The sequence below is a fragment of the Catharus ustulatus genome, chromosome 4, assembly GCF_009819885.2.
Source record: "Catharus ustulatus isolate bCatUst1 chromosome 4, bCatUst1.pri.v2, whole genome shotgun sequence".
In the NCBI taxonomy this organism is placed as follows: domain Eukaryota; kingdom Metazoa; phylum Chordata; class Aves; order Passeriformes; family Turdidae; genus Catharus; species Catharus ustulatus.
This window is the reverse complement of record NC_046224.1, coordinates 3,458,723-3,471,740: the sequence shown is the minus strand read 5'-3', so window position 1 is coordinate 3,471,740 and position 13,018 is coordinate 3,458,723. Positions and strand designations below refer to the sequence as shown.

General features: G+C 42.0%; 1 protein-coding gene across 1 annotated transcript in view; it reads left to right on the top strand.

Annotated features, from left to right (window-relative positions):
- Nucleotides 1-13,018, top strand: part of MKLN1 (muskelin 1) — a 100,867-nt gene that overhangs the window by 30,937 nt on the left and 56,912 nt on the right. Inside the window, exons 6-8 of the mRNA XM_033057470.2 lie at nt 1,938-2,130; nt 9,260-9,337; nt 10,448-10,513. Coding sequence (XP_032913361.1) covers nt 1,938-2,130; nt 9,260-9,337; nt 10,448-10,513 — 337 coding nt within the window. The remainder of the gene's footprint in view (nt 1-1,937; nt 2,131-9,259; nt 9,338-10,447; nt 10,514-13,018) is intronic.

Sequence of the window (13,018 nt, the reverse complement as noted above, 5' to 3'; positions counted from 1 at the left end):
TGTCCTTTATCACTGGGTGTCACTTCTGATAATGAGCACATACATATTTTTAATTTTATGAGTGTATTTGACAGTGTTGATGTCTTAGTCTCATGCTCTTGTTACGTTTTTAACTGTAGGAATTATTTACAGCTTCAGATCAAAGCTAATATTTGGGTTTTCATCTCTTTAAACCTGTATGACAGCATTTAAAAAGGAACCTTTTATATACTTTTTACATGCTTTCTTTGCTTAAAGCAAGTTTTTACATTTAACTTCTGAAGTACTATTATGGTGTCACTTGAATATAAACTTCTATATTGCATCAAGTGGCCAAACTCCATCAAAGTCATTCCTGGCTGTCTAAGCCAAGTCTATCAGTTGTGAGAGGCTCAGTGGAAGGGAGGAGGTACCCTCTGTCCCAAGTCAGCACTTTGTCTGATTTTTAAAGTTGAGGAACTGAAAATGCAGGAGCTGGTTGTTACTGGTGTGCAGCTCCCCTTTTGTTTTCTGTCCCTTTGAATAAAAAAAAGTCTAATTTGGTTTTGGCCTTGACTCATGCAAGTGAAGATTTGCTTAAGGAGAATGTCTTAGGCATCTCTTGGAAAGGAAGAAAAGGAGTTGTTTTTTGCCAGTTGTGCTGCAAAACTATTTTAGCTTTAATATTCCTTTGCTGCAGCCTTGCATTCTTATCGGTACATGTCCTTGGCCTTTATGTGGGCTGGGAACTGGTTTTCTAAAAATGCAGAGTTTTGGCTATTTGCAGCTGTGAAATACTGATGGATTAAGAACTAAAAATACAGCACATGGCCGTGTTTCTTTTTAGCTACTTCAGTTTATGAGATTATTGCTATCGAGCCTTTCTTTTGAGAGCACTGATTTTTGTTCAATGTGTTAATTCCAAGTTTTCAGAAAGATTCTATTAATTTAAATACTATAAACTTCACTTTTAGCAGTAGTGTCCATTTAGGAGTAAAATCTTTTGTCTGTTATTTGTTCAGTCTTACAGATGCTTAAAGTTGCATTTGCTTTTTACCACAGGAGTTGTGTGTTGAAAATGAAAGTTGAGATTTTTGTTTTCTTTAATGCCTTAGAATTTAGGCTTAAAAAGTCTATTTAAAATAAGTGGTACTGCTACTTATCAACTTAAAAATCTGTGTTTCTTATGTGTCTTGTTAGCAGCTTTGAAAATTGTAGCTCTTACTCAGAGTTTACTACTCCCTCCTGTGTCTGTGCCAGGATGTTTGACCCAGCGTGGGTTTTCTGTCACCTTTCTCACCCCTTCCCACAGATGAGTGGGAGATGGGCAGCTGTGGCTCCATCCGTGGTGTGAAAGCAGAGGTTCTGCTTCAAGATGCAGGAGAATATTTAGAAGTTAAAACTTTGACATGCACATAAATCCTTGATGCTGCTGATCACAAACCCTCACAAACCCGCAGGATTTGGGGTCAGCCTTCTGCCTTTCCGTGGCAGGAGTGCTGGTCATTGCAAGTATTCCCATTCTCACAGCTTTTTTTTTTTTCCTTCTGCTTCTAGAAAAGCTGTGACCTACTTACTCCTCTAAATTATTTTGTTATGTAAGAGTCATACAATCAAATTATGTAACGCTGATAGCGAAGGCTTTTTCCTGCTCTGTGCTTCGTGTAGGCCTCGAACAGCAGGGCCAAACAGATGGGGGGGAAATAATGGCCACCTCAGAGATCTGGGACACCATGCACTCTCTTCTTGTATGCTTATTAAATGGGATGATACCAAATTGTATAATTTCTATACTGTTGGAAAGTAAATGCCTGCACAGCTTGTAATGTCTCTCACACAGCGTTCCTCCGTGAGCTCACGAGCCGTTTGTGGGGCGTGCATAAGAGATCCTGTCTCTGGGCAGGTTCACAGGTATTTACCAGCAGTGCTGGTCCAAGAAAAAATCTCCATGTCTCAGAGGTTTTCTTGTGTTCCAGTAGTACCGTGAACAGGAAGCCATTCGCCTTTGCCTAAAGCATTTCCGGCAGCACAACTACACCGAGGCGTTCGAGTCGCTGCAGAAGAAAACCAAGATTGCCCTGGAGCACCCCATGCTGACAGACCTGCATGACAAGCTGGTGTTGAAGGGGGACTTCGATGCTTGTGAAGAACTGATAGAAAAAGCTGTGAATGGTAAGAGAATCAGAGGAATCTAATTAATTTTTTTAAAAAAGCACATTGAAATAATTACCTTCTTTTGAATGTTAGTGTGCTTAGTAGTAGAATTGGCAACTCTGTGTGTTGTTCCATTTCTGGTGTGCTGTCAGCTTTTGGGCTTGGGAGTGTGTGTGTGATGAAGGATAAAAATCAATGAAATCTCTTATCACTGCTACTTTTGAAGTCTCTTTCCCCCAGAGATGACAAGGAGGTACACTTGAGTGGGTAAAGACAAGTTCTTCATGTAAGTGTTGGCAAAATGAGGGTGGGCTTAAATTTTCAGGAAAGTCACTGGGATGGTGAGCAGGGAAGCAGAAGGGTGGAGTTCTCAGTGCTGATCTGGATCATGGTTTCTGGTTGGACCTCACCACTGAGTTGGTGTTTAGGCAGAAGTTTTCAGCTGTGTTCATATGAGGATGCTCTCTTTGCTTATTGGGAAAATAGTCCTTGGAGAATTGTGTGGCAGAGCCTGTTTTCCTTTGCAGAGTGGGACCTTGGCAGGGCAGTCAGTTCCATTGGAGCTGTTACTAATTTTTTACTTGGAAGCTTTCTACTTAAAAACATGGTGTATAAACAGCTCTCAACTCCTAAAAGGAGGGACATGTACTCTCTCTTGATAAATAGGGTACAGAAAGAGTGGGGCTGTTGCACTGAAGTGACTCTCAAGACCTGTGCAGCAGTTTTGGATTGCAGTCTGATAAACCAGAGGTGCTCTTGGCTGTGGGTGTGCAGCTCTTTGATTCTGTGCAGTCACTCAGTATGGGAGGCTTGTGCTGGTGTAAGAGAAAAACTTTGTGTCTGATGCCAGTAGAGTTAGGGACTTAGTGAACCAATTTCATGGATAGCTGGCACCAGAGATGTTATTCTGTAATTCTGGGCTAATCAGTCATTTTGTAATACCTTTGGAAAGATGCCAGTGTACCTGCTTGACTCACATCAGTGTGGTTTGTACCACTGAAGCTGGAAGTGGTTCTCAGAATGTGATAGAATGATAGCTTGGAAATGAAGGGTTGTCTTCCATGAAAACCCACCATCCTTTTGTGACTAAGCTGTTCAACTGAGCACAGTTTTAACGAGCTTATTACAACAGGTCCTCCAAAACTCCAGTAAATAGTTTTCTGTGGGTTTGGCTCAAGGTTTCACTTCAGACAGAGCAGTGGAGACCTGCCCTGTGCTGAGCTCCATGAGCAGCTACGAGTGTTGAGGCTGAGAATTGCCATGTTCATCCTCACCCTCCTGAGACAGCAGAGTGTTGGCTGGGCTGGGAGTGTGAACAGCTTCCTGCAATGCAGGGGCATTTTACAACTGGCAGCTTCCTCCTGAATTGTAAGGGCAAGGGAGAATTGCAAGTTGGAAAAGCAGCAGGGAGCTGTTTCTGTCTGTGTCTCACTGAGTGCCTGGAGGGAGCTGATGAGCCCACCATGATGCTGCAGCAGCCAGAGGAGTGCTGTGTGCTGATGGTGATGATTTTATCATTGCCTCGCTCTGCTGCCTTGGCCATGGCTTAATCTCAGTGCCTGGAGGCTGTCCTCTTTCCACTTCATTGCAGGCTGGAGTGGAAATGATTTCTTGAATGGAATTTCACTCAAAGTCTTAGAATGTGCTGAAAAGGTACTCTCAAAAATGGAATTTTTTTCTTGGGCACTAGTGAAGTTGAATGTTTGTAGCCGCATTTTTTTGAGCTGTTATATCTTAATATCTTTTACTACTTAATGTATGCTGAGAGTGGGGCTGCTGTCAGCAGTGCTCTGCTTTTCCAGGTGTGGAAGTACTGGCAAAGACTGGCCTGGTAGGAAACTGTAGGTCTTGTATTGTTCTGTCTGACAGACACTTGTTTCTTGTCAGATTTGATGTGGATAATCCTCCTTCCCTGGTTTTTGTAATCATGTCCCTTTTTGGAGGCTGAGAAGCTCAGATCACGTAGGTGAGCTGGAGGAATATGCTGTAGGTTGTTTCATCAGCCTTTTTTTTGTTCCAGCAAGCATAAGAAACGAGTCTTGGTAGTAACAGACAGTGGATAATTTAGCAGGAGAGTCTTCAAGTGCATCATTAGGTTTTGTCACTGCTTCTGAGGGACAGAAAAATAAGCATTGGGATGTTTATTTTACTTCATTTTTTCCCAGCACCTGGCTAGCTAAAGTTAAATGTCAGTGTGCACATCTCCCATTGCTCTGTTGGTCATCCTTAATGATTTTGCTTGTCTTGGAATACATTAACCTTCCTTCCCCCATCCTCCTGCCATTCTTTATGCTGTCTTCAGCTTTAAATGTACCCATTTAAAGCTGTCACCTCCCAGCACCCTTTGGAGAGAAGTGCTATCTACCCCGAGACACCGAGGCTGCATCCCATATTTGCTTTAAGCTGACACGACTGCGGGTTTTCACTAAGTGGGTCAATCCTGCCCTTGCTCAGGACGCTGTGTCCCTGGCACTGGTGCTCGTGCTGCCACATGGCCAACCCAGACAGGGAGCTGATCAGGCTGGGCTGGGGGAGAGGACAGGACAAACCTCTTCTGATAGCCACAAACCCCCCCCAAAGCTGCAGCTGGAACAATTTGTCTGAAGTTGAGGCAGTTAAGGTGCTGGATATTAATGGTGTTTAACAGTTGGATTCTCCTTGATAGGATGGCAATAAAGGTTTCCAGCCTTCAGCACATTCTCCTACAATATTCCTACTCTCTGCTCCCTGTGATCTTCCACAGTTACATATTCTTACTCTGTTCTGCATCTGTCAAGCTCCCCGGCATTTTCTGAGCAGCCTGGTCTGGTGAATGGTGTCCCTTTGGGGTCCCTTCCAACCCAGGCCATTCTGTGATTTTTTAAAAATTATTTTACTTTCCTAGCAGCTCTGTTGTGAAATCTCAGTAGCTTACTGCTTAGTCTCTAAGGTGTGGGTGTTCTTACTGCTGAACTCCTGTCTGATATGTTGTTTTTCCAAATAAAAGAGGATTAACTTTAGTCCTGTGTCTGTGTAGTGTAGCTGAAGTGTAGAGTTAATTGAGACATACAGATCCTTAAATTATCCCTGAAATCGTTCAAAGAGCGACTGTTCTGTTGCAGACTGGGCATGAATATGTGAACTCCTGACCGCTTGCTGATCTGGGAGTTCATTGCCTTAAAGGCACAAACAGAAGTGCAGTGAGCTTGACAGAGATACTGCACACTCAGTTCAGCCCAAAATGTCTTCTGGAGAGGCTGATATTTGCAGTGGTGGGTATTGACAAAGTGCAACGCTCTGCATCTCTCGCAGGCTATTTCCATAGGCTTAGTCATGTAGAAAAAGAGTAGGTGGTCAAGAATTAGTGCTGGCAGAGCTAACTCTTGTTCTTTTGCATTGCTAATGATGAACGCTGTCTTCCACCTCACATCACCAGATGATTTCTTTTGAGAGCTCTGTGGCAGGCAGCCACACTTTCCCCACTGATTCTTTTGACTTGTGCGTTACACTTAGTAAATGGGCAAATGGAAACTCTGGCAGCTGCCTGACTTCGTCTCAAAAAGAAAAGGTTCCCTAAATCTCAGCTGGTTCACAGACTTGGTTCAAATGCTCCACATTTGGATCCATTCCTGTAGCTTTCAGGCCTATATTATTGAAGGAAAAAAATCTGCTTAATATTCCTGCAGAGAGTATGTGGAGTGCAAATTGCTTGGTTCAACCGCTCGCAGCTCCTGTAGACATGGAAAGCTGCTTGGAATGGGTGGAAGAACTGCTTGTTTCCTATTAGTATTCCAGGGACTGAGGTGTTCCTTCTGGCCCTGCTCGTGTCAGTATGTGACATGTGTTTATCTGGTGACAAGGCAGTCCTGCGCGACAAACAAGAAGTTGAGACGCGCAGCCTGCAGGCTCCAGTGTCTCCCAGAAACTCATGATTCACAGGAACAGGATGCACAGGAACAATTGTATTCCCCTGGAAGCTCCAGACAGACACGTATACCTGAATTTTACCATCTAATATTGTTTGGATTTGGTTCTGAGAAAGCTGTTTTGTGTACTGGGATATGTGGAGGGGAGAGGCTGCCTAGGGGTCCAAAGCCTCTGGGAAGTAAATAGTAGGGTTTGTGTAGAAGGAGGATAACTTACATGGATTTGAGAGCAAACCTTGTTTCATTTTTATGAAAGAACAAAGTGCAAGAAAATATTACAGCTCTGAGGCTGGAAAAAAAAATTGGATGTTTCCTTGTTTCTCCCAAGTCTTGAGGAAATTGTCAAATAATGGCTGGGTTTTTATCGGGTAGAACTTTTCTCTCCTTCAGGTTTTCTTTAGAAGGTAGCTTGTGACTCAAAAAGCCTCAAACAATTAGGGTATTTTTGCTGCTTTTCTTTGGTTTGACAAGAATCTTAAAACCTCAAACCCCAGTTCTCAGAAGTTATGGGCTATAAATGTCATTTTGAAGGTTTTTGAACCTCTGGCAGTGAAGTGAATAGATTTCAGCAACCATACCTGGAGATAAGTGTTGTCTAAAAACCCCAAAACTTTATACAACTTGCTCTGATTGGCTTCAACAAGTTAAATATTTTTGTCTGCAATGTTTGTCCTAATTCTTTCTGGGTAACCTGCAATTGGCTGGCAAAATAAAGGCTTGGATTATCAGGGAGGCAGAATTTACCGAGCTTTAATCATGGTGAACTTCGTGTTGTTACATCCAAAATGCGTCATGACTTGCTGCAAAGGGCTTGAAAATAGTACAGAGTTGTTTTTTGGCTGTAATTTTAGTAAACATGGACATTGAAGTGAGAGGTCTCCGGAGCGAAAGAAAACACTTCATCTAAAACCTTCCACTCAGCGCTTTTTCTTTTTTTTTCTTTTTTTTTTTTTTTTTAACAAGGGCCTTGAAATTTATTTTAAACTCCTGATTCATTGGGAACAGCTGACAGACCTGAGCAGGCCTAGATCTGATCCTCAGTGTCTCACAGGAGCTTTGGAGACCTTTTGGTCAGCAGTGCTCTCCTGACAAGGAACATAAGGAGTGCGCTGGCGTAGGTCTGGCGTCGGGTGCAGAATCCACCTAGAAATCCTCCTTTTTTTTCCCTGGTGGTGTCAGACAGGTGGTGATTCAGCTTCCAAAACAAGCTGCTGCTGGTTTGCAATGCAAGTAGAGTGAATGTGGAGCTGCTTCCAGCAGAAGGAAACATTTCTGGGAAGCAAGCTGGAGTATTTCCAAACCAATGTCCCATGGAAGACAAGAAGCATTATTAAAAGAGGCTGAAAGCGCAGTAGGGGAGAAGTGTCATATCTTGACAAGTGCAGCCTGTGGGTGTAGAGCATGAGAGAGAGGTTAAATCACCCTTTCAGATCCTATGTGGTGTAATTCATCCTTCTGAGCTATTTATGTCCAATTATCTATTGGCTGCCATCGGGATAAATACGGTTTTGGTTTCTGTCTTGTAGACCCAGGGCTGTAAGGATCACCGAAAAGCTGCATTTCTGTCTGGCTTTGTGGCTGAGTCACTGTGGGATTTCTTACAGCACATGCATTTGTTCTATTAGGCCTGGATTTTCTGAATCAGAATTTATGAGATCTCAAGCTTCAAGCCTCTAGTGTGTTGTCCCAACTTCATAAATGCTGAAGAAGTGGGAGTTAAGAACCCTGCTATTAAACCCAAAATAAACCACTTTTCTTTCTACATACGTTGAGCAAACTTCTGGCTTTCCTCGATTACCTAATAGGGGGGAGAGCTGCTGGTTTTGGCGCTGAGGTGAAAGTAAAATCTGCCCTGTTTTCAGAGTATTTATTTGGAAAAACTTGCACAGCTGAGTTTATGGAAGTTTTATATTTTCAGACCAAACTCATCACCTTTCAGGAGCTCTTGAGTGCCCTTGTTTTCCTGTTAGATGGTCTCTAAATAGAGCATTCATCTTCTCCCAGGAAATACTTGCTGGCTTGGGTTTTAATTAAAACCTGGATTTCAGTCACGACAAAGTACAGGATGCCAGGAAACACTTCAAAATTTTCTCTGAGCCTTGTGTCATGCTTAACAAAGATTTTTACCTTTTTCTAAATAAATATGGAGCTGTTCAGTAAGGATTATTCTTTTTTGCCTATATACCTACAAAGGGCTTTTGTATAAATAAGCAGAGGCGTTCATCATCTATTAAATTCTTCTTATTTTTTTTTTCCAGGTAGTGCATTAATACATTAATACAGCAGAAACATTTGTCAGGAAGATCTTGTGTGTTGAGGTGGTGGGTGATGGGTGGGATGCAGCCAGGCAAACAGTGCTCAGGTGCTCTCATAGTTTGTTGTGTTACAGAAGGTGAAGTAGGTGTTTCAGAGCAGACATTTAAAGAACAACTGCACCAAGTTCCCCACATGCCAAGCCCTTCCCAGTCTGGAGAGCAGTCCCAGGGAGTGTGGGTGTTACAAATCTCCTCTACACAAAATTGATGTTTATGTGGTAGATTGATAACATCTGAACAGGATTAGGAGCTGGCCTCTGAGTGCTGGAGAGGTGGAAGGCACAAGGGGAGTGTGGATAAATGCTGGAGCTGGTGCTGCTCACAGAAATGCTGCACTTGGCACATCTGGCCCAGGATCTAACGCTCCTCTATTGCTCTCCTTGCTTCACTCTCTGAAGAGAATGAAAACTATTGTTTTGTTTTTCATCCAGTGCTTGGTTGTCCCATATCACAGCATTTAAACAACCTGCTCTGCTTCCCTTCTCTCAGATGAAGCTCCAGAGATGCTGTCTGACCCAGTTTTAACTTAACGTGCACTGAAATGGTTGAATTTTATATGCACTGGCAACTTTCCTTTTGCTTAAATAAGGGGGAGGGATTCTATTCTTAATTAAATTCACCACACTGGAGATTTATAGACACTTGGCACGACCTGGCAGGCAAACTGGATAATTCCTGATTGATCTAGTAGCAAGTATTCTTTTTATTTTAGTGCTTGCACATTTAGTTCATTAACAAACCAACAAAAGTTTAACAAACTAACAAAAGTTTAACAAACTAACTGACACATAATGGAGAACTCCCTGAAAATGGAGGCTTTGGAGTGGCATACTGGATTGAGTTAGGCTGAAGTTACCCACATTAAAAGTGGTTTTGCTATAATAGAAGGATAAATGTTTTATCCAGTAAAATTTTTTTGTTTTGCAGATGGCTTGTTCAATCAGTATATCAGTCAGCAAGAGTACAAACCTCGCTGGGGGCAGATTATTCCCAAAAGCACCAAAGGTAAGGACATTGCTTAACATAGAACTCATGTACTGCCAGTTCTGTCTTGTTCCTTTGAGAATATGGAGCAAGAAAATGATGCAAGAAAGTCTCCTCTAGGAGAGTTCTAGGGAATGGTTTCTTTGAAAAAGTTGCATTTGTCTGCAAATTCAGTGAAATTCAGCCTGCTCTCTGGTTGAGTAAAGAACACTGAAGGAGTATAAGTGGTAACTTTGAGGTTAGATCCTCAGTTTAGTAACAAATCCCAAAATATTGATTAAGCATGAGAACAGTTATCTGTGTTACTGGATTTAGCTTAATGTAACTTAAGTTAAAGTGAAGAATTGGCAAATAAATACATTATCTTAACAGGGGGTATTTCAAATGAGATGGATCTTTTGAAGTCTTGATCTGTTACACAGGAAATCCAAACTGCAGAATCTTTTCCATTCCTGTCTGCCTTGAGAGGAGACTTGTAGCAGCATCCTTAACTGCAGAGTACAAAAATCACTGTCACAGAGCAAATGCAGGATCCAAGATGACAATTGTCAAATGTGGAGCACTGTCCCCAAGCCCCTTGGGAGTGCTGTCACCTGTCCTGAATGCTTGGGATAAATAAAGTGCTTGGAAAGCTGCTTTAGTTGCACAGTTGGAATTCCCTTGCACGTGAGAGTAGCTGGTGCAAAGCTGGCTGTGCTCTGTGTCCACATCACCTCCTGCTCCCATCCCAGGGGTTCATTTCCCTGTCATTTGATTATCTGTTCTCACAGCTCAGCCCTCAGGCAGCTCTCAGGTGGGGAGGGATGGAAGGGGAGCCAAAGGGTGGCTGTGTTGTCCCTGCAAGGACAACTCAGAGCTCTTTTGTGTGCAGAGTGCGTCAGGAACGTTGGAGCTCCTTTCTAAGGCACTGGGAGTTGCAGTTTTCACTTCTGCTCTCTGTACTGTCAGTACCAAATAATTCTATATAAAACTTTGTACAGTTTTATAATGCACAAAAAACATTACCTGGAAAAAGTGACTTGATAGTGTTTAAATAAGGATGAGTTACTCAGTTCCTTTGCTTCCATGTTGAGGCTGTATCTTTCTTTGGTTTAAAAATCTTAAAACTCTCCTTTCTCTCTTTTTCTGAAGGTGATGGGGAAGACAGTCGGCCAGGGATGAGAGGTGGCCATCAGATGGTTATAGATGTGCAGACAGGTGAGTAGTTGTTACATGTATTAACTAAATTATCTAATCAGTTATTATCTGGATTAATATGCAAATATGTTTTCACTATGTTAGCTTCAGATTTTGAGGAAAAAAATTTGCACTTTCTAATATTTGGATTAAATGCTCTGCTTCCTCTCTGGATCTATATTCCAACTGCCTTTCCCCTTCTTCCCTCATAATTCAGTGTTATGCTGTAGCCATTGTCTTGCCTTAACTGAGAAGCCAAGAAAAATTGGTTTTAATTTTTTGTTCCTCCTACCATCTTAGAGCAGGAGTTCAAACAGGAGAAGAGAAATTAGGGATAATAATTTCCCTTATCTGCTGCAGGCTGTGCTCAAGCAATAGATCTGGTGTGTTGAAACATTCCTTGTATTTCGGTTGGAGTGGCTCCTAATTCCCATAGTGTGCAAGAAAGTCCTGCTAAATATAATCCTTTAGACATCTTTTGCAAAAATGTTTCCTGTAGCAGTTTAAAGAATGGCTCAGCCATTTCAGAGAACCTGCAGAGAAAAGAAAGTGGGGTGGTGTATCAGGAACAGTTCCAGTGATTGTTGTTCTGCATAATTTTCTCAATCTTTGTCTGTTATTTAATCAGATTTCTGTGCTACGTCAGTCCTTACTAAAATAAGGAAAGCATCTGCCCGAGTCTTTGCTGTATGAGTGAAAGGATTGTTCTTGGGAAGGGAGAAACAAGATCAGGGTGTGGGTATTGGACAGGAATATAGGGTGGCATTGAAGGAGTTGGCAAAAAAAATGCCCATGGCCGTATCTGTTGTGGTCACAGGACGGGGACAGAGCATGTGACAGGAGAGGACCTTCCAGAGTAATTTGCTAAGTCATAGTGAACAAGCAAAAATCCAGCAGTAGCTGCAGCCTCTGGCTTTTGCTCAGAGTAGTTACTGCTCTGGAGGAAACACTCGAGTTATTTGGTGTAGGAGAGTAAACTTTCATTTGGTGGGAGAGGTTTGAGATTGATTAGGAGACGCTGCTGGAGGATTTGCCGGTGTTTGCCTATGCAGAGGCTGCCAACGCTCCCTAGTGGCCTCGGGAATTAGCAGTGAGTGTTTCACAAGAGTGTGGAAGAAACCTGATCCTTGTCAGCTTGGAAATGTTAGTCCTGCACACCTCTGAAAATAAAATCCATGGTAGTGTGAGCCTTCCTTTCCATTCCTCTTGCTTTTCTTAAGTCCCAGTAAAGTTGTCAGCTCTGCCTTTGACTTCAGTTTCATTCTGCTTTAACAAGGCAGTGAAACTCATCCATGTATTTTTTAATATTTCTTGATGTATTTTTTGTGTATTATATATACTTTGGAAGTATGTGTGTATTTCATGTGTATCAATATCTATGTTATTTATGGAGAGACATATATATATATGTAATTTTTTTAAATTGTATTTTTACCACTTGAACAAAAGTGTCTGGATAGTAGAGTCCTAGATCTCCCTGCCTCTCTCATGGTGATCCTTTCTTGCTGTAGCACTATTTACAGGTGGTGGGATACCTTCCCAAAGTTTCCCTGTGGGCTCTTTGGGAAGTTGCTCTCAGTTTTGCATCCAGGTCCACTGAGGCTTGTAAAAGCTGAAATGTTTTTGAGATGATCAGTTTTGCCATTTAATTTGGCTCGGGACAGGCCAGGGGAAGTTCTTGGGGCTGTTTCCCATTGCTGATTGCTGGAGTTTTCCTTTTGAATATAGGTGGAGTTTAATGAGCTGGTGGGAATTCAGCCAGTTATGTCAGGATGCATTTTACAGACTGGAGCTGGAAAGCTCCCTGGCTAACCTTGGACAGATCCAGTGTTAATGGAAAAGGGAGCAGTGGTGTACTCTTCCCTTCAAAGACATCCTCCCTCCTTACTCACTTGCTGAGTGGGTTTTTTTCAGAAGACTTTGGCAACTGAAGAAAAATCTCAGTTTGCATTCCTTGTTAGGGGAGTGAGGTCCTTCTCAAAAATCAGTATTTTCTTCAACTTGAATCTTTTGGAAGTGAGGTGAAACAGCAAAATCATACTTACAAGGAGATTCTGAAGTTTTATATCACATAGAGTTAAGTGTTGGAAACAAATTTTCATCTCTGATGGCCAAACTTGCTGTAGCTACAAATGAACTGTCAATGGTTTGACATTTTGATTAACCTCAAGGAGATTTTAACCACTTATTACTGACTAGAAAAATAATTCTAATTTAATAGTACTGAACCTGCTGGATGCATGTGCTGATGTTAAGACAGAGGATATGGGTTGGTGAGTAGCTGAACTAGATCTTAAATTCCTGCTAGTGCATGGAGTCACCGAGACTTTTTAAATCACTTTTGGGTAGAACTGGATTAACTTGGTCAAACATGCCTTTTAGCATGGTTTATGTTGCACTTAGAGTAGGCTGAAAGTAACAGAGAGAATTTAGCATCTGGCAGCAGTAACTTGTGCTGTAGCTCATTTCCATCTGATATTTCTATTCTTAATACTTACCACAGCTAAGTGCAGTGGTCCTGATGCT